We start from the raw sequence: 20,497 nt of genomic DNA on the forward strand, positions 1-20,497 counted from the left end.
TTTGATTAGAGTTTCTCAAGGCTAACACGTTAAAGGTAAGGAAAGGGAAGTAGAAAACATAAGAAGTGGAATTTAGCTATCAAGTGTGCTAGTCTTGTCTGTTATTTTTCTGGTGCTGCATTTGGTGGGATGGTAATCACTGATTAATTTTTCAGGTATGAAATCAGGGGGCAGTGCTACAAAATGGGGCAAAATAGATGCAATAATAGACATAGCTACTGAAAATGAGAAGAAGATTAAAAGAATTGTATAGTCTTTATTTATAGGAGCTCTCCTGTCGTATTGAACACTGAAAGTGTATTATAAACATAAGAAAATTAACAGAATGATAATTGCAAACTTGCAGATCAGTGATAAAACGAAAACTGGAGTTTGACCTAAAATCAAGGTTTTTGTCCAGTAATGGGCAATAAATAAAGCTGTGCTGAAATTTCTCCAAGCGTAAGCAAGCCTGGAATCTCTTGGAGAATCTTTATAGGAAGAGATTATATGTTGCCAAGATTTATACTTGTATGCTTCTGCGTATGTCCTCTGTATCTTATATTTTACTGAGTATATTTGAATGAATGTTTGAATAAATATAATTGTCAATCATTGATACAAAAATGAAATGCCAGTGTAGTCCTGAATAAGGAAGACTGTATGTGCTTGTATCTTAATTCTTTCTGGAAACTGTAGGCTGTAGTTTGACAGGTGGTGTAATCTCTTTTCCTTTTCCCTTAATTGTAGGTGCAGGTTATCATTCTGAATCCAAAGCTAAAGAATACAAGCATGTGTGCAAAAGAGCCTGTCAGAAGGTATGTCTTAACAGCTCTGCAGTGTTACAGCGTGTGTACAGGAGAGATGCTTGGTAGTGCTGTCCCTTAGTATTAGTGGATATATCTGAGTTTAGCTACTTGGGCTGTATGCATTTCTAGGGGAAAAATGGAGCTGCAACAGCTAACGTGATACAGAGTCAGTAGATTGAATGGCTGTGAGGTGCAGAAATGTTCTCATCAGTGGTGGTGAATAGCAGATACCAAAGAACAGTGGGGGAACAGGAGAAGGTCGCAGGGATACATACACGGAATATTTCTGCAGCTTCCTGTACTGTTCCTGTGACTGGGTTTTCTGGAGCTAGATTGGTGTGTGGATTTTTCTTTCATTGGTGTCTGCTTTTTTGTGAATTTGTTTAAAATCTATGATCCAGGTCAGTCTGTGAATGCAGGAATTTCTTAAAATCGGAGAATGGCTTGGGTTGGAAGTGACTTTAAAGATAATCTAGTTCCAATCCTGCTGCCATGGGCAGGGACACCTTCCACTGGATCAGGTTGCTCAAAGCCTCATCCAACCTGGCCTTGAACACCTCCAGGGATGGGGCATCCATGACTTCTCTGGGCAACATGTGTTAGTGCCTCACCAATGTCACAGAAGAAAATTTCTAAATCTAACCTCTTTCAGCTTAAAACCTCTACCCCTTGTCCTGTTGCTACATCCCCTGATAAAGAGCCCCTACTGTGCATTCCTGTAAGCAAATTTCTAGAATTCTTTTCTTCTTGATAGCTCTAAAACTTCTTAATAGGAGGGGAGGTTAACAAAAAAAAAAAAATCAAACCCCTCTTCCCTAAGCTGGAAAGGGAGGAATGGCCAGAATTTACTTTCCATTGAAATTAATTTTTTTAAATCTCCTCTAAGAGCTTAGCTTTGGAACTGGCAAGTCCTGTCTAATGAAGCATTGAATCTAATGTCTTTTGCTTTCTCCAGGGAGAAGGCTTGGCAGGTTTTTTAGAAGAGTCTCAGAGTTGGCCTCTGATGATTATCACTTCATTTTACAGTTCTGTTGCTCAATCCTAATACCGATCTAATTTTGTAATGAGAAGTCTTAGAAATCTTGCAAACTTAATACTAACTTCATTGAAGTTGTGTTTTAACCGTGATGTTATTAGTTTCCTGACTGCAGACATGTGCAAAACAGTTCTTTGCTGTTGAATTTAAGTCTAATTTGAGATTTCACTTGGTTCCTTAAGGTAGGTAGCCTTGTATGAAAAGCAGTCACAGGTTTGTCTTGCAACTGAAGATGCAGCTATAGTTGTTTTCTGAGATTCCCTCGGAAATGTTGGCTGGTCTTCTCCAGCATGAATCTAAGAAATAACATTAGGCTCTATAACTTTATTTTTGTGTGTGCGTACAATTTGAAGATAACATTGTACTTAATTTGTTTTCTTGTGTTGGCCTTTAGGTGAACTTATTTGTATTATAGATTCTGTTAAATTTCACGGCAATTGCCATATGTGGTACTAGAGAATTTTGTTGCCCTTTGAAAGGAAAATTAGAAACTTCTTGACCTGAAACATTAAATATCTGAGGACACCATGTTTAAGAATTTATTTTACTATGAATTTGACTGTGCAGGAATCTGCTACTAAATAGTGTTGCACTGTCCAAGTAGTAAAATCATGCCTTCAGATCTCCCCTCACATGGTGCATGCTATTTCTAGTGCCTCTTTTTTGTATATTATCCTCTTATATTTTAAGCTAATTTTGTGATTGTTTTCTTTTATACAGGACTAGGTAAATGTAGGGCTTAGCCATAGAGTATCAGAACTTCCTAGTCATCAACTAAAAATTGTGTTTTACAGGCAATTGAAAAGCTACAGGCTGGTGCTCTTGCAACAGATGCGGTGACTGCAGCACTTATAGAATTAGAGGTATGAATTTCTGGCTAGTAGTAAACATGTCTTTCGGATACGTTGCCAGACTTTTCTGTAGGGAGGTTTTAATTCATATGGGAAACTTACTGATATTTCCATTTTTGTCATATATTTATTTATCTGTGCATACATGGAAGATGTGCTATTTTTGTCTTTTGCTTTTCCACTGTATTTTGGAGTAACTTTATTTGAAGACTTTCTAAAAATGCAACCTGAGTATAAGTTGTCTAGTTGGTGCAATTTATTTGTCATCATGGATATGTCTGATCTCTGATTAAAGAAATCTCAAACACTTTGTACAGGCATTCATTTCTGACTGATCAAGCTTCACGTAGACTGCACTGGCTCTGCTTCTTACACAGGAAAAAAACACATGCATGTGCATTAGCTTGGAATTCTAGGATAAGTCCTCATTCCTTTTGTTTGCATCTCACGCTAAGTTATGTTTCATTTCTTGAAATGATGATCCAGTGTCTTTAGTAGTGCTATGAATGTTCTCATGTAGTAATTATATTGAGGTAACTGTCTCTGAGGATGTTTTCTTGGCTTGTGGTATTTGCACCTTTTTCAGTTCTTTGGGATAATTCTGCAAAAGTGATTGCATACATTTAAGGGTGCTTGTCTCTCCATCCAATTAAAGGACTGTAGGAAAAATGAGTAGGAATTTTAAGTTCACGTTTGTCCCACCACGTACTTTTACTATGTGCTTAAAGTAATGCCATTCCCAAAGCTTTATTTCTTGTATTTTTTACTTTGTTTCTGTACAATCTCTGATAGGATAAGAGACCAGAAGCAGGCTATGTCAGATTTTTGCAGAAGTGTCTGTTCAGAGTAGTGAAATTTTTAGAACATTCTCCTTTAGTGGAGGGTCCCTATGAAATAATGTAGAAGAGACTAAAGCCAGAAGAATTTCTGGGGTGTAAATGAGGCAGTTTGGTTATTGTCCCAGGTCCACAAATCCCTCATGGCAGTACTGATTGCAACAAGTATTGCTCTGCTTCTGTAAGGAGGAATTGCTTCTTCCTCTGCAGGTTTATTAGTAAAAGAAGGAAGGCACAGTAAGTGTTGTACTGGAAAATTTAATTTCCTGGTTTGGGAATTTATGGTAGTATTCTCAGAGGATTAGCAGTGGATTTGCTTACACATGTTGGGAAAGTGTTAACCAATGTAGTTGGTAGTGTTAGCGTAAGGCAGGCAGTATGTACTTCAATATGTGTTAGATATGCTGGCTAGAAGCCAAGACTTAAGTCATACTTCTAACTTCACTAGGTTCTTGGCTTTAAACAGTACTTTTTGTCTCCAAAGAAGTGTTCAAATATGCTTTCATGTGTTATCTTGTCTTTTGTTTCCATTTAGCTGTATTCTAATGTGTATCTCCCTGATGGAATTATTTATAATGCACTTCCATAAAATAACTGAGGCTGCTGTTATTTCACAAGATTTAGTGTGTCAGTTCCTTGCTCAGTGGGAAAAAAATTATCTACTTTATGCTATGATTTTTATTGTGTTCTTGAGCTGCACAGTAGAAAACATATTTTAAGAAGCTTAACTTAACAGATCTCTATCTCTTTGCAGCTGTGCCTGGGGTAAATATTTTATCTGTTTTTGTTATCCCTGAAAGACTTTTCTTCTTATACTTCAGTAGGTTTAAATTCTCTGAAGTGACCTCTGTGCAAGAAGTTACAGCTTTAAGATGAAATTAAAACCTTTTCGTGAAATTAATCCAATCAGCAGCCTCTTTCCCCTCATCTGTCTTGCTACTATTCTGGTGATACCTGTCATCATTCCACTTTCTGGTTTTCTGCTAGTTGTCTTAGTACTTTTATGTGTGTTGTTGCACAAAACCATTTTTTCCCCTGCCTCTCCCACTTCCTATTTTTAAGATTAAGCATTATTTTATTCAGGTTGTACTGCTTTCATTAGTGTAATTATTTGCTTTCATTTATTCATGAAGTACTTTATAAAATCTCTGAATAGTGGGTTGTTTTTTTCTGTTACTGGGTTAAAGGGTACTGGGTTTCTGGGTTTCTTTTAAATTAAGGTACGTAGCAATACATTACGTTGGAGGAAAAATCAAAGGTATACTCAAACTAGAAAATGAAGTAGTGTGCAGTGGTGTTCTCTTGGATCTGGTATGGAAAATTCCGAAGTGTTAGACTGTCAGCTTTCAAAATGTTGAAAGATTTTTATCTCCTCATACCTCGTTCCAAACAGCACCTCTGGACATTCCTGTCATTTCTGGAGCTGCATCTTCTGGCTTAATTCTGATTTTCTTTTCCTATTGCTATATGGAAAACAGAAACTGCATGTGGCAAGTCAACAAAGCAAACAAAATAGTTCTTCTCGTAAGTTACACAATTTTATGGGTAGAAATGTGAGCTTGTGTGTTGACAGGGTCTCTAATGAACTTACCACTACCCTTCTGTTTTTTCAGGAAAAAATAGTGACTTTTCATAAAGTATTTTGGTATCTTGAGTTGACAAATGCATAGCAAAAGTCTGTATGAAAACATTTGTTTACCCGTGGAATTGTAATACAGATTAAGATACAGAACAACAAAAATTTGTATAGCATTTGTTAACAGATACCATTGTGGAGTGCTATTTGTAACTTATGGGTATTTTTGTTGCTGTATAACACATACTGTGAGTTTATCTGAAATATTTGATGACTTTTTCAGTTCTCTGGGACTTTCAGTGCTGTATTCAAAATCTGTAGTCTTTGAAAGGCATAAATATCTTTTTGTGGCAATGTCTCGGAAGATTAATTTTATTCCTTGGTTCCGCTCAATTACACAACTCCTATTACGCAGAATTTCAGCTAATCCAGGAGGCATCACTTCAAAGACTTGTTGAGGCGCAAGACTTGCTCTTGATCTTTTATGAGCAAGCTGACAGTTTGCTTGTGGTATGCTGTCTGTTTTTTGTTTAATTTTTGCAGGCTCTAAATGGAGGAAGAACAGCCTTACTTTGTTGGACTGTATGAATCTCAAGTGAAATAATGTTCTGTGATTAAGATAATAAGTTCTGATAATAGTCAAGTAGAGAAAAGGTAGATTTCTTTTGCAAAGTAACAAGAGCCAGAATACTCTTAATGTAACTGTGCTGATCTTCATAAGCATCAGCTGTATTTGATAAGGTGATTCAAGGCAGTTATGTTTTCCAGTTTGTGAATGCTGTCATTACTGTGTAACAAATGAACGTGTTACCTCTTTCAACTTCTGGTAATAAAATGGATCTGGACAAGGTGCTTCATAAAGCTCATCATTTACACTGTATGTTTCTACAAAGACATTATTGCAGTACCATTTGTTTTTGCCCTCTTGCTACCAACCACCATGTGAAGCCTGAGTTTCTCTCGAAATGCAAAGAGATTTAGGCTGCTTTTTTGTGGCGGGAGGAGGAGGCTCCTCTCCACACACTCCTCTTAAAACCTGCAGTTTTCAACAAAGCCAGTGCTGACTGCATTTATGGCTGGCTGTGAGAACACTGTGCAATTTCAAGCTTTTCTTTGACTATAGAGCACTTCAGAAAGTCTACTGTTCAAGTACTGGAGACAAGAACCTAAGTTTGTTATAAAGATTAATGAAGACTTCAAACTTTTTCTGAATTTAGTCTAAGCGTATTAACACTATGTGTAGATCGCTTCTTTCTTTAACTTTAGTAGAAGTTCTTTATGAACATCATTTAAATTGGAAATTGATATGATTGATGGGGAAGCAGATGTCATGTTTTGGGTTTAGCTCTACTTGCTACTGAAATTGCTCAGTTTACTTTCCTTTTTTTTTTTGTTATTGCAGCAACAATGCTAAGTATATTTTGAATGTGTTGGTGTATACTTAAGTAGTGGATTTGCCTGTCTGTCCCCAACATTTTGCAGTGAAAGAATTTTTCTTGTTGCATTGTTTTGTTCTTTGATTTTGTTTATTTATTTTATAGTAATTAGGAGTTTTGCATATACAATTATAGTCCCAAGGACTTCCCTTCCAAGATGAAAGCATATGCCAGTGGCCTTGTTGTATTAAGTTAGTCACCATAGATGAACTTTTAAGGGGTAACGAACTGGAAATTGTTAATTGTAGTTAAAAGCAATACTGTGATGTTTTGCAGCAGAGTGGCTAATGGTGATCTGTGACAAAAGTGTTATTTGAAAATATTTTAGCTGGTGTAATTGAAAGGGATGCAACTCATCCTTGTAGGCTGTTAGTTCTTGTCGCTAACTTCTGACAGAGAAAATCAATTTTAAGATTACATTCTGTAAAAAGAAATGCCTGTAGAATTTGGATCGCTTTTAAAAGTTGCAAATAAACCATGGCCAAAACTGTGTCAGAGGTGGATGGAATGTTTTTTAATGCATGTTGAAAATAGAACGTTTAATCTATTTTGCCTATTTGTAATTCAGGACGTTTAGTGTTACAGGGTTGCAAAACTTCTTCAAGCATTCCAACTTTGACCATAGCTTGAAACTTCAGCATGCCTGTGTTTGTTGCCTGAATATTTAGCAAAAAGTAAGAAAGATTCTAAAACTAAAAATGATACCCTCTGTAGCTTGAATGTTGTTACAGGATGGGCAACTTGGGAAAATGAACTCCTGTTTCATGTCTTAAAGCTTTGTATTATCTCCTTTGCTACAGGTTTATGTTGTAAGTTAGAGATATTTCAGTGGTGGAATAATTGTCAGGTAGTGTATTTTTCATGTACTTGAAAACTTATGGTTTGTTAAAATGCTGTTTTGTCTTTTCTCTCTTTTTACTTTCTTGTTATAGTAGGGCTTGTTGTTAATATGCAAAGCTCATCCTTGGTTTAATTTAATTTCTTGGTTTGGTTTTTTTTTTCGGTCTCCTTAGACTGGAAGGTTGATCTCTTCTTGTTTTTAAATAAAAGTATATTCCTAAAGATACTTTCTGTATTATAAACCTTTTCATCCTTTTCCGTCCTCTCTCTTTGTGAATACATGCCTTGACTAGGTTCTTCCCCATTCTGTGGTAGTCATATAGTTCTTGCAATACTGCATTTTTCTGTCTGAGGGTATGAAGAGACTGCTTGAGTTAGCTTAGTTTTTCTTCTCCCTTTGGAAGCATGCACCCTTCATTTTAATAATGTTTCTACATTCCTTTAAGGTTTTGACACCTTTATGTTTTGACTGCAGAAGGATTCTGTACAGTATTACTAGGACTTCTGCTCAGAGTTGTTCTTAATCCTTTTGTTTGGCTATGACATCTACTCTTAAGATAACAGCTATCTTTGCTTTGCAGCAATGACAAATCTGTAGAGCACAAAATTCTTTCTCTTTGCTGATGCTTTTGAGTATAATGTACCAAGGGAATGTTTTTGGAACAGAATGTTAGAAATGTGTCTCCAGACTTGCAGATCTATGCAGTCTGATTACCTATGGGCAAGGAACTTAGACTGCATTAGGAGTAAGTATTGTTCATCCTGATGCATTCCTGTCTTTACTGTGTCCTCAAAATACCTTTCACTTGGAGGATGCGAATCTGCATTCACATTCCTTCTATCACTTCTCTACTCCTTTTTTCTCTAACTTCACTGACTTAATTTTCTTCATACTTGTAGAGCTCGGGGAGCATTGAAGTTTAGGACAGTGGCTGCTCAGCAGTCTTGCACCTTTTCAAAGGCACCATCCTGGTAGCCTTTATTTAACCCTATTTCCTCCCTCTCCTCCTTCTAGGGAAAGTTATTCCCTCTGCACTAAACTGCAAATGTTTTGTTATCCTAAAATGTTTTCCAATTTACTTGTTTGCTGTGAGGCATAGCTGTCAAAATGGATGACACAATGAATATACACAGTGAACTTGAAGATAATGTTGTAGTGTGGGATTGAATGGGATAAGATCTTGCGCTGCTTCTTGAATGCAGAAGGAAAAAGCGGAGTAGAGATGATTAGTACAAAATGAACACTGAGAGATTGCAGTGTGTTTCTTAGTTATGTATTAATCAAGTATTATGTATTCATGATTCTTCTTGGGTGACTTAAATACTAAGAAATCTTAAATGTCTTTGTAATTTAGAACTAATATCTTGCAAACAGGGTTTGAATTTACTTACTACTTGCTCATTTAAAAGTTAGCAAAATCTGACTTACTGACATTCAATTTATTTTTCATTTTGATGTCCTCTCTTGTTCATTTCCTTGTATTCTTTATGAATTAACATGTACAAAAAACGAACCGTTTCACTTAAGACAGAACTTTGAGATGTTTATAGCAGATTTTTTTTTCCCAATTCAGATTTTATTACATGTACTGTAAAAGTATGAGCATGTAATTTCATTGACGTGTTCACGCATGGTCTAGACAACCATCTTTTTGTCCCATCAGGTTGTTATGCTGTTGTAATGAAAAACAGATATGAAATTCTGGAAGCATACAGCATCTCTCTGAAATGGTACTACTTGGTTCTTCTGGGCTGTTATCTTCCTTTGTCCAGTCCTCTTATTGTTCGTGCATCTAGAAAAAGGGGTTTATATTTAGGTGGCAGTGAGACTCCTGAACTGCGCTGCTTCAAAATTTTGTAGTTTTAAAGTCATAGGGATGATCTGATGGAATGAGAGTGCAAAAGGTGTGGTTTTTAATTCTAGCATGCAAAAATTTTTGAGAACCCTAAGTCAGCAAAAAGCTACAGAAGTGCTGATTAAAGAAGAATTAGGGTTTTAATTAGTTTATTAAATGTTGTTCCATACTTACTATGTCATATGTCTTGGATTTTATTCAAGAAACTTCAAGAGTGCAGTAATGACTGTTCTTATGCTAATGATCAAATACAAATTTTACACAATGAGTTGTTAATAATGCAGATTATTTCTGCATGCAGAGCTGCAATCATGGGCTTAGAATGTTAAGAAAAAATGCAGTTCTGTTTTGTTGCTGTGTCATACTTAAGAGACTGCTCTATGCAGTGATTATTAGATGTTGCATAAATAGATTGATGGTTTAGGGACTAAATGAATTGTATATTTTGGGGGAGGGAGGAAGAGATTTTCACTCATGTTGAAAGGCTTTTGCTTGCATATAAATAATAATTGAAAATTGTTGGATTTTTTTTTTTAATATTATTGTGTTATTACACTTGAGATGCATCACATCCCACTGAGGGTGTAAGATGACATGCCCTATTCCAATTGCTGTTGTTTTTGTTGTGGAAGATTAAACTACTAGAATAAGAAAGTGCACTGTAAGATCAGTGTTGCTGGATCAGTTCTACAAAGATAAGGATCTAGTCCATTGCAGATGTGGCCTTACAGTGTTTTGTTCTTATTTTTAGGATTCTCCTTTTACAAATGCAGGACTGGGCTCTAACCTAAACCTTCTGGGTGAGATAGAATGTGATGCCAGCATAATGGATGGAAAGTCATTAAATTTCGGAGCAGTTGGAGCATTGAGTGGTATGTTAAATACATATTGTAAAGCTAACTACTGATTTAAGTCCAAATATCAAGTTTGCTTTTCTTTGTTACTCTTTTTGTGTGTGTGACACACATTGTAAATACTTCATCATTTAAATAAATTCTTGCCCCTTTCAAAAAGGGAGAAGCGTTTCTGCTCCCTGAAACGCTGTTTTGTGTTAATTTAGTTTTTAGTTCACTATTAATCCTTTGATGCAGAAAAATTGTATCATTCTGTACGGTATTCACAACAGGAGTGAGTTTGCTCAAATGAGTTTGTAGAACGCTAATTTTAGAATAAAATGCAGTTACTTTTTAAAAGAAGACAACATGCGTTTAAAGTAGGCTTTGTTTGGTTTTGTTCGTCTCCTCAGAGTTTTAATTCAATCATAAGGTCAATTGGTATTTTTGGTCTCTTAGTTAGGTCGGTCATTCCTATTAGGCTCTTAAGCGACCAGAGTTTCCTTTACAGTGTCAAAAGGCTGTGCAGGGTGTTAGCCTCCAAACTGAAGCTTCTCATGTGTTCTTGAGAACGGGTGCAGCTGCTAATCTGTCGCGCTGTTTGCTTGGGACATAAGGTTTCTGTATACTGTGGATTTTTTTCATTATACTCTCTCTCACATGATCAGCTGCATTTGGATTTATTTTGTTTAATACTGTTACAGGGTCAGATACATTTGCATATGAGACTTATTTAATCTGAGAACCAATGTGCTGGTTTTTTTTTGGTCTGGTTTTAACTTTCAGTGCAAAATAAATATAGGTATACAGTCCCAAATAAGGATTGTTGAGGTTTTCTCATAAGTACATTCAACAGCCTTAACTGTTGCTGTTGAATAGCTTTTCTGACATTTCAGGCTTTGTTCTTTATCCTAAAATACTTCTAAACCATGGTAATGACGTCCTCATGTAGATACAAAGCTGTAATAAATAGTAAAATTAAGTGTTTTGACGCTTGTTTGTTACAAAATATATTTTTCCAACCATAGGAAGAAGGAAGTGAGCTAAAGCAAAGTCTGAATCCTATAATCCCTGTTATGGCCAAATACAGCCAAATGAAAGCTCTTTCCATCTTCAAAAATTAATGCTCACAAAACATCTTTGTCCTGTAGAATACCACAGATTTAATTTGAGATTTCTGTGGTAGGAGGTCACTGCTAGTATTTCAATAGGATTCTTACTATTATTTTTTCAATAAAGGAGAGGGGGTGGTGTTGATTCAAAGGCCCTGTCACCACTGGTAGGAGGCGTGAAGGAAAAACTGTAGAGTTGTTATTGAATTGAAATGTAACACCACAAGGTGTTTCAATGAATTGGCAAAGCCTTGGAAATAGAAGGAAGCAGAATTCCATTGGCAAAATGAACACTACAGTGCTACGTAGAAAAATATTTTAATATTTTGTTCCCATTTTCTGCTAATTTATTTCCACAGGAATCAAGAATCCAGTCTCAGTTGCAAATAGATTGTTGTGTGAAGGGCAGAAGGGAAAACTCTCTGCTGGCAGAATTCCGCCTTGGTAATTGCTTTGCTCTGCTTGACTTTGCTTTGGTCTTTCGTAGCTACTGCATGCAATATTTTAAGTTTATATCGTATCTCAGGAAGGCTGGTGCAGTTACACACACCAGTGATAGCATGCCTTTAAAACAAAGATAAGCATTGTTCTCTGATCTTGAAACATCTTGTGCACTTGATGAGGCTGTGGGTAAAGTATTCTGAGTAGATAACAACATCATTTTGTGGTAATTTCTGTGTGACTACTTCTAGTTATATCATACGGAGTTCTTACCTTTTTTACTGTAGCATTTTGAAAAATCCTGAAATATATCAAGATTAAAATGAAATTCTACTGCCTTTGTCTCTGTCTACCTTTAAAAAAAGCAACTTAGTTTTTAACAAATATATAAAAGAATCCGACTTTACTGCCTGTCTGTGGCTTTATTTTGTAGATATAGTGTGGATATATGCAGTGTTTAGTAGCTTTCTCTTTTCTTAGCCAAAATGGGAAGTTATTTTACAGATGACTTTACTAGTATGTACAACAACAATGAAAACATGCACTCTTATTGAGAAGGTTATAATACTTAGATAGAAGAAGTAACTATTAAATGCATGATAACCTTAAGTATGATGGAATCATTTTGGAAAGAATCTAAGAAATGTGTCAGAATTGATTGCTCTTAAAAACATCTGATTTTCATTAGCAGTTTAAATTGACAAGTAGAGAAATTGAAGGATCCGTTCATATTAATTGACTGCTATCCTCAGTTGTACTTGCTGCAGAATTTTGCTTCTGTTTGCTAAATAATGGATATTTGCAGATGTATTAGACAAGCAGTTATGTAGCTTAAAATACATATGTTTAGATTCAGAAATTTTATTTTCCTTAATATGTTGTTGTTATTCTATAAAATTTTCCAAATAATCTGTAGCTGGATGGTATATAACTCCTATCTAGACTGTGAGGAAAAGTACTATTTCAGTGTCACGCTGCAAAGGAAAATCACTGATCAAAAAGAAGCCATGCCAAAACCAAACCATCAACGATCAGATTTTACATTAAAAACTACTTTTTTTTTTTTTAAAATGAAGAAAGAAAAGAGTAACTGTAGTTAGTGAGGTAACTTCCCCCCCCCCCCCTTTTTTTTTTCCAGCGGAGGCGTTTACTAAGGAGTAGAAACTTGAATTTCATTTGCTGTTAGTAGCTCATTTCTTTAGATGTCTGGAGAAAGACAGGGCTTAGGTAACTCATTACAGAGAGTGTCAGATGAGGTGGGGTGTTTTGATGTTCCAGGACTGGTGCTAAAGTCAGCTACAGGAGCAACACTTCTGATGTAGTGTTCTATCATCACACTATTTTCTTGAGTTGTTGTAAGGGAGAACACTTTTTTTTTTTTTTTAAATCATGTTTGCTATAACTTCATGACCTAGTTTATGTTGCTATTATTTGAAAAATAACTGAATAGAAAAGAAACTATATCCTCTTGCTCTCAAAGAAGACTAAATCTTTTGAACACTCTGCAAGGTCTTGGCTAACAGATGCTTTTAAAGATGAGGGAACTCAGACTTTTGAGGTGAGAGGTGAATTGTCTTCAGAGCCAATGTATACAGTTTATTGTGTCAACATTGTGAACCTGAGCTTCCTAATCCATATTTTAATTATCTTTTCTCCATTGTGGATTTTGAACATGTATTTTTCTTGTACTATGTTAGTTACCTAGGGAAGAGTCTATCTTAATGGGTTATGATGGGTTGTGCTTTAGGCCTAGTTTGGTAGATGCTTCTGTACATACAGGGTATCTCAAGTTGAGAATGGTAGAACTCATGTTGATTATATGTAATGACTGTTGACAATTTCATGCTTAGCCTTTCTGGCAATGTTTGGCATGATGCATTGTCGTTTTGGGACTGAAGTATATTCCTTCGCAAACTGGGAGTGTATATAGTCAAATTCCAAGAAAGCAGCTCTATTTTTGGCATTCCTATTGAGTCTCAGGATTTTAGTAACTGATTTTTATTTGTAAATACGCAAGTTTCATCTTGTTTGTCATAGGGGAGAAAGTGTATTGGGGAATCTTCCTGAAACTGCTTAGCCTAAAAACCTGTCTTGTTGATGAAACCTCATAGTGGAGACTGTTTCTGTAGCATTATCTAAGCTAGATTAATGTTTTATGGCCACACAAGAAAAGTTCAGGAGCTGTGAGATTAGTGAAAGTGACATTATAGGAGCTCTTGTCTATAAAAGAACAAATGGAAGCTGTTAGTTTGGCCTGTTTACCCATGTTCAGCACTGTTTTTATAGTTATAGTGGCAAACCAATTGATTAGAACACTTATGATTTTCAGTTGAATAAACTCTAATGAGTGTCAATTAATTTCTTCTCAAATGGTAAGCTTCTTGGGATGGAGTGATTAAATGTCTTAACTGATATATCCAATTTGCTGAAAATCGCTCTGCAGAGTGTGTTGTTCTGAATCAGTACCTTGTCATCTTGTTTAAAAACAAAATCCCACTATCCAAATTCAAATGAAAGAGTTTAAAGTAGAGAATGCCTGAATGCTTGAGTGCATTTATTGAAACATTTTCCTATATTTCATTCAGCTTGCTGTCGACAGGATTTTCTCTGCTATGCATGCAACAACAGAAAATACTGAACTTGTAGATGTTACACATGATCATAAGATACTGCTGTTTGTTTGTTCTTCACAAAAGAAATCACTGTTATAATTGCATAGTTCTTTGGCAGTTGTTCTTGGTCACAGAATAATGGATTAGATGTTTTACAGTAGTGGGTTGGAAGTTCCTCTGTTTATTTATACTGAAAACTTAACCTTACAAAGAGAAAAGGCTTCTTTACATCTGTTCACTAGTAAATGTAGATGTGTAAAAATAACAGGATGGTACAAATATACCTAAAAGTTTCCTTTCTTAGAACTCCTTAGTACTACTGTTATTTGAGTTCATGTCTGTATCCCTTTTTCAATATTAATAGTAACCCTTATGGGAAAGAATCCTTTCTTAGGGTTGTTTTTCCCCACTTTGAGTATCCAGGGGCTTGTAGTTGCTTCACTGTTTTACAGTACTGAGGGCAGAATATGTACACTCTGTAACTTCTAGGATAGTGCATAGTCAAGAAAGTGCCTATAGTATAGACTTGTACCACCTTTTATCTCGGTTCTATATTTCTTCAGAACAATTTGTTCTTCAGAACAATTTGTTCGTCATAACAGTGATACCAGAGTGATTGCTGTGTTTTATAATAAATGTTACAAACTGAGATTTTTACATTTAGGATCACCATAACCATCTTTAATGAACCTAACTTTCTTCTGACACTTTTGTTTAGTTTGTATGGCCTGTCTCCATACAGCCTATATTAATTGCTCCTATTTGGAACAAATAGCAACTGGATAACCATCTTCTTGGAGAAAATTGCCTAGAAAGACCATTTCTAGCAACCTTTACTTGCATTTTTCATTAATATGCTCTAGTTTGCCTCAAACTGGGAAGCACATCCAAGCATTGGCTCCTTGCTGGGAGGATGTTTTTGTCTTCTGGGTATTCTGAGCCTGTAACAACTACAGACTGTTATTCATTTGATGTATTTGCAAGAAAGATCTTTATCTTGTTTGTGCAGAACCAGCTTTCAGAGCAGCAAAGCACCAAGTCATTCATCCTTTGTTTTTTGGGCGTTTTTTTCCTTCCTCTGCAAAATTGAATTTTGAATTAGCCTAAAGGCTTTTGAGACTTGGTGGGGTTTTGGCTGCTTTCTATAGCACGCTGGTGTTAATCCCTAATTTCTCTCTCTGTCAATAAATCAAGCTTGGTGATAGCTGTTTAGAGGTAATCTTGGTTTTTCTTGGTTTTAAGTCAGCTTAAAGTGTTGCCTTGTTCATTCTTGCCTGCTGCAGCTTTCCTACATGGCTACACAGAGGATTCTCATGGCAACTGAAGCAGTTCCCTAGTGCCAGACTACTAGTTCTTGCTCTCTTGCCACCCTGTCATCGGTGGCTGGTACAGTTGTGTGTGTGGCTGTGTGCTGAACCGCATCACAGAACTTGCTTTTTTCAGGATGGTCTAAAGACTGTTTAGTCTTTCTTAGATTATACGTATTTGACTACCTGTAGAACCGAGTTCATGCTCTATGTCCTATATGAATCCCTTACCAGCTAATTCTATATAAGGTACAGGTAGTACAGACAATAAAGCACTGCAGTCTTAATTATGTATATATTTTTTTTTTGTAAACTGTTTATTTAATTTTTTTTTTGTGATTATGCCATACTTTCAAGAAATCCAAACTTAAAAGTTTTTAAAAAGTGGATGATATCTGTTATTTTATGGGGCCTTAAGTAGATACCAGCAGGAGATGTCCACTTCAGCTACTCTAACCATTCTTTGGGAACAGAACTGGAAAATACTTTGCCCATCTTATGGAGGGGAGAGGAATCTAGGAATTAAGGATGCGAATGTGAGCAAAGTAAAAGTCATGTTGCTTTAAGTGTTGAGATATTCTTGGATACTTTTTTTTTTTTTTGCACACTTCATAAATATTAGTGACCTTTTCTGTGTTTTTAAGTATTAAAAAAGCAATTGTGGGATTACTTGTAAAATACACTGTTTCTGACTGATCTGTACTGTTCAAATTATCGTATATAAAGCTAATATTTGACCTTGATACTTTCTCCATTTACCCTTCCTGTCTATGTGAATTGTTCTGTTGTACAGGGAGTGCTTATTCACTTCTTGAGAACATGTTGTTGATAGAAAATTTTTCTTTTAAAGATCAAAACCTTCTGATTTTAGTCACTGGAGGATTTTACTTAATTAGGTGTGGCTATGGTTTGCATTTCTCTTACATTAATGAAAGTGACAGGCTGTTTCCTGAGCATTAACTTACGGTGTAGGAGATGCTTAAGTTCTTCCACCAGAGTACCCAGTATCTTATTCTACAGTACCTTGCAATGTGAACAACATTTATTCAGAGCTGCACTAATAGTGATAAGAAATAGGTATTTAACAATTCAAGTTCTCATCTAGATAAACGTTTTTGAGACTTTTGTTGTAAGGAAAGACTGGACACACATCTTGTGTTGGTTAAATAATGGAAAAGATAGAAAGTACCACCTCAGCATACTATTAGACTGGTGCAAAAATAATTGCTGTTTTTGTTATAAACTGTGATGCTCATTTGAGATTAAACTGTGGTTCTCATTTTAGATTAAACTTACTTAACTGTGTTCATGTAGTTTACCATTTTAAAGCACAAAATTTGTGCTGTTTATGCTTTTTGTATTACACTGCCAAAATAAAGATGGGGGAAAAAAGCAAATTCAAGTGATTTTGTTGTATAAGTTCAAAATGGGACATAGTACAGCAGAAACTGCTAGAAATATCAACCAAGGATCTAGCTAGGGGACTGCAAGTGAACATACAGCTCGCCATGGGTTCAAAATAAAATTTTGTAATGGAAGTGGAAGCCTTGAGGATGAGGAGGGTCACAGATGTCCTTCTGTGATAGATGGCAACCAGTTGAATGCCATTATTGAAGCAGACCCAGGCAAAACAACACGGGAGTTTGCAGAAAAGTTAAACATTGACCATTCAACAGTTGTTTGACATTTGCACTAAACTGGAAAAATAAAAAAAGCTCAACAATTGGCTGCTACACGAGCTGAACAGAAACAAAAAAAGTCGCTGTTACAAAGTCAGCCCTGCACTGCTTTTGCACAATGAAAATGGTCCATTTCTTGATCACACTGTGATACTTGACAAAAAATGGATTCTAGATGACAACTGACAGCATTCCACACTGGGAAGCACAAAGACACTTCCCCAAATTGAAGCTGTATGAAAAGAAGGTTGTGGTCCCTATTTGGTGGTCCGCGAGTGGTATGGAATCATCCACTACAACTTCTTTAATCCTAGTGAAACCATCACAGCAGAGAAGTATTGTCCAGAAATCAATAAAATGCACTAAGAACTGCACTGTCTGCATCCAACATTGATCAATCAAAAAGGGCCAGATCTTCTCTGTGATGGCATGTCTTGCAAATGACTCTGCAGAATCTGCGCGAACTTGGCTATGAAACTCTACCTCATCCAGCTTACTCTCCAGATCTTTCTCCCACCAATTACCATGTTTTCAAGCATCTCAATGACTTTCCTGCAAGAGATTTTTCACAATGAAGCAGCAGCTCAGAATGCCTCAGAATTCATAAGTTCCAGGACTCTAGAATTGTATGCTAACAGAACAAATAGGCTTGTTTCTTGTTGTCAAAAACGTGTTGATTCTAATTGTTATTATTTTAGTTAATACACTTCATTCTGAGGTGACATATCCTGCTTTAAAATTAATGGTGAAAATGGCAATTATTTTTGCACAAAATATACTGGAAGCTGTAGGTGTCAGATTAAAGCTGTGTGAACTTCTCTTGACAGCATTTTATGTCAACAAATTTGCTGTTATCAATAATGTTCTCAGAAAATCTAATACTGTGTGGTCCCAGGGGTGATTTTGTACCTGAAATAACTTCTTTAGCCTCATACTCATAATTCTGGTATATCTGGAAAATCATAGAATAACCAGGTTGGAAGAGACCCACCGGATCATCGAGTCCAACCATTCCTATCAAACACTAAACCATGCCCCTCAGCACCTCATCCACCCGTGCCTTAAACACCTCCAGGGAAGGTGAATCAACCACCTCCCTGGGCAGCCTGTTCCAGTGCCCAATGACCCTTTCTGTGAAGAATTTTTTCCTAACGTCTAGCCTAAACCTCCCCTGGCGGAGTTTGAGGCCATTCCCTCTTGTCCTGTCCCCTGCCACTTGGAAGAAGAGGCCAGCACCCTCCTCTCTACAACCTCCCCTCAGGTAGTTGTAGAGAGCAATGAGGTCACCCCTCAGCCTCCTCTTCTCCAGGCTAAACAACCCCAGCTCTCTTAGCCGTTCCTCATAAGGCCTGTTCTCCAGCCCCTTCACCAGCTTCGTTGCTCTTCTCTGGACTCTCTCCAGAGCCTCAACATCCTTCTTGTGGTGAGGGGCCCAGAACTGAACACAGGATTCGAGGAGCGGTCTCACCAGTGCCAAGTACAGAGGGAGGATAACCTCCCTGGACCTGCTGGTCACGCCGTTTCTGATCCAAGCCAAGATGCCATTGGCCTTCTTGGCCACCTGGGCCACTGCTGGCTCATGTTCAGTTGGCTGTCAACCAACACCCCCAGGTTCTTCTCCTCCAGGCAGCTTTCTAGCCAGACTTCTCCTAGTCTGTAGCACTGCATAGGGTTGTTGTGCCCCAAGTGCAGGACCCGGCATTTGGCCTTGTTAAACCTCATGCCATTGGACTCTCCCCAGCGGTCCAGCTGCAGATCCCTTTGCAGAGCCTCCCTGCCCTCCAGCAGATCCACACTTCCACCCAGCTTAGTGTCATCTGCAAACTTGCTAAGGGTGCACTCGATGCCTTCATCCAGGTCATTGATAAAGACATTGAACAGGGCTGGACCCAGCACTGAGCTCTGGGGAACCCCACTTGTCGCTGGCCTCCAGCTGGATTTCACACCATTTCCCACCACTCTCTGGGCCCGGCCATCCAACCAGTTTTCCACCCAGGAGAGTGTGCGCCTGTCCAGGCCAGAGGCTGACAGTTTCTCAAGCAGAATGCTGTAAATCCTCAGTCTCTACTACTTGTGTCCGTTACACGGGTGTTGTATTCTTATTTCAAAAGGGGGATATGAAGTTGAGATGGGAAATAGTTATCGTTCATCCTCTTGCTGTTGTTGGTACTATTGTGCAGCAGCTTTCTGAAAATGTGTGATTTCCAACTACCACATTCCCCTTTTCAAGGAATCAGATGAATTTATGTAAGGGGAAACAGTATTGGTAACTGGGCCACTTTTTTTTCACTACAAGTTATGTGTCTGTGTATAAATTTTACTGTCTTTCATTGTCATGGCAGTGTGTGCTCTAGCACTGCTGTAAAATATTCAGTACTGACTAGAAAACAGCTACTCTAATTATGGGGGTTTTGCAGATATATTAAAAATTCCGTAGACTTGACTAATTTGTAAATGATTGATAAAACTCCGTGAGACAGGCCTTTATCCTTGTAAATAAAGGTTGTTTTTAGCTTGTGCTTTACTTCTTAAAGGACTTTGTGGTAACCCTCTGACATTGGCTGACGTATTGGAAATGCCTTACCATTCTCACCCCATTCATCCCATGTTGTTGGTCCTCAGGATCTTATGAAGCTTTTATAGAGAGCGAGAATCTAGGCAACTTTGTTTTGTTTTAGCTGCAGTTAAATGCTGGTGCTATTTGGTAATAAATTTGAAATTTAATAGCACATGTTTTATCCAATACTAATCTTAACATCAGAGCTGTTTAGTCTTTAATGAAACTACACAAGGTTGCCAAGTGTAACTATAGCTGACATTTCTGTGAAATGTGGACAGCTAACAATTTTTAAAATTGCCAAACCAAATAGGAAAAATAATTGCAAGAAAAGGGGGATTTGTTATATGGTTTTGTTTAAACTCCCTCTTCTGTGTCTCCTAGCTTTTTAGTTGGTGAAGGAGCTTACAGATGGGCAGTTGATCACGGGATACCAGCATGTCCTCCAGGTATCATGGCTACAAGTGAGTAAACTGGTGGTGTCAGTAGGAAGAACAGGACAGAGTCATTTCAAATGGTGCCTCGTATTTTGAGGTGTACATCACTTTACTGTTCTTAACATTCAACTAGTTTATGGTATTATGGTTTTATAAGGATGCTTTAAGTTTACTAATTTTCTACTGAGTATCTGAATAGAAAAAAATCATTAACTATTACTTCATTTGCATTTTGGCAACACCTAATTCAAGTGGATTTGTGATTCTAGGATTAAATCTAATGAAGGACTTTTTTAACGA

General features: G+C 37.0%; 1 protein-coding gene across 7 annotated transcripts in view; it reads left to right on the forward strand.

The window, feature by feature from the left end:
• Window positions 1-20,497, forward strand: part of TASP1 (taspase 1) — an 89,684-nt gene that overhangs the window by 4,569 nt on the left and 64,618 nt on the right. For 5 of the 7 annotated variants that reach the window (XM_069850142.1, XM_069850141.1, XM_069850144.1 and 2 more), the window contains 5 exons: window positions 730-797; window positions 2,619-2,687; window positions 9,971-10,091; window positions 11,524-11,608; window positions 20,145-20,224. In XM_069850142.1, the coding sequence (XP_069706243.1) occupies window positions 730-797; window positions 2,619-2,687; window positions 9,971-10,091; window positions 11,524-11,608; window positions 20,145-20,224 (423 nt within the window). The remainder of the gene's footprint in view (window positions 1-729; window positions 798-2,618; window positions 2,688-9,970; window positions 10,092-11,523; window positions 11,609-20,144; window positions 20,225-20,497) is intronic. The other 2 variants (XM_069850143.1, XM_069850146.1) reach the window with 2 other exon arrangements.

The sequence above is a fragment of the Phaenicophaeus curvirostris genome, chromosome 2, assembly GCF_032191515.1.
Source record: "Phaenicophaeus curvirostris isolate KB17595 chromosome 2, BPBGC_Pcur_1.0, whole genome shotgun sequence".
NCBI classification, from domain to species: Eukaryota; Metazoa; Chordata; class Aves; order Cuculiformes; family Cuculidae; genus Phaenicophaeus; species Phaenicophaeus curvirostris.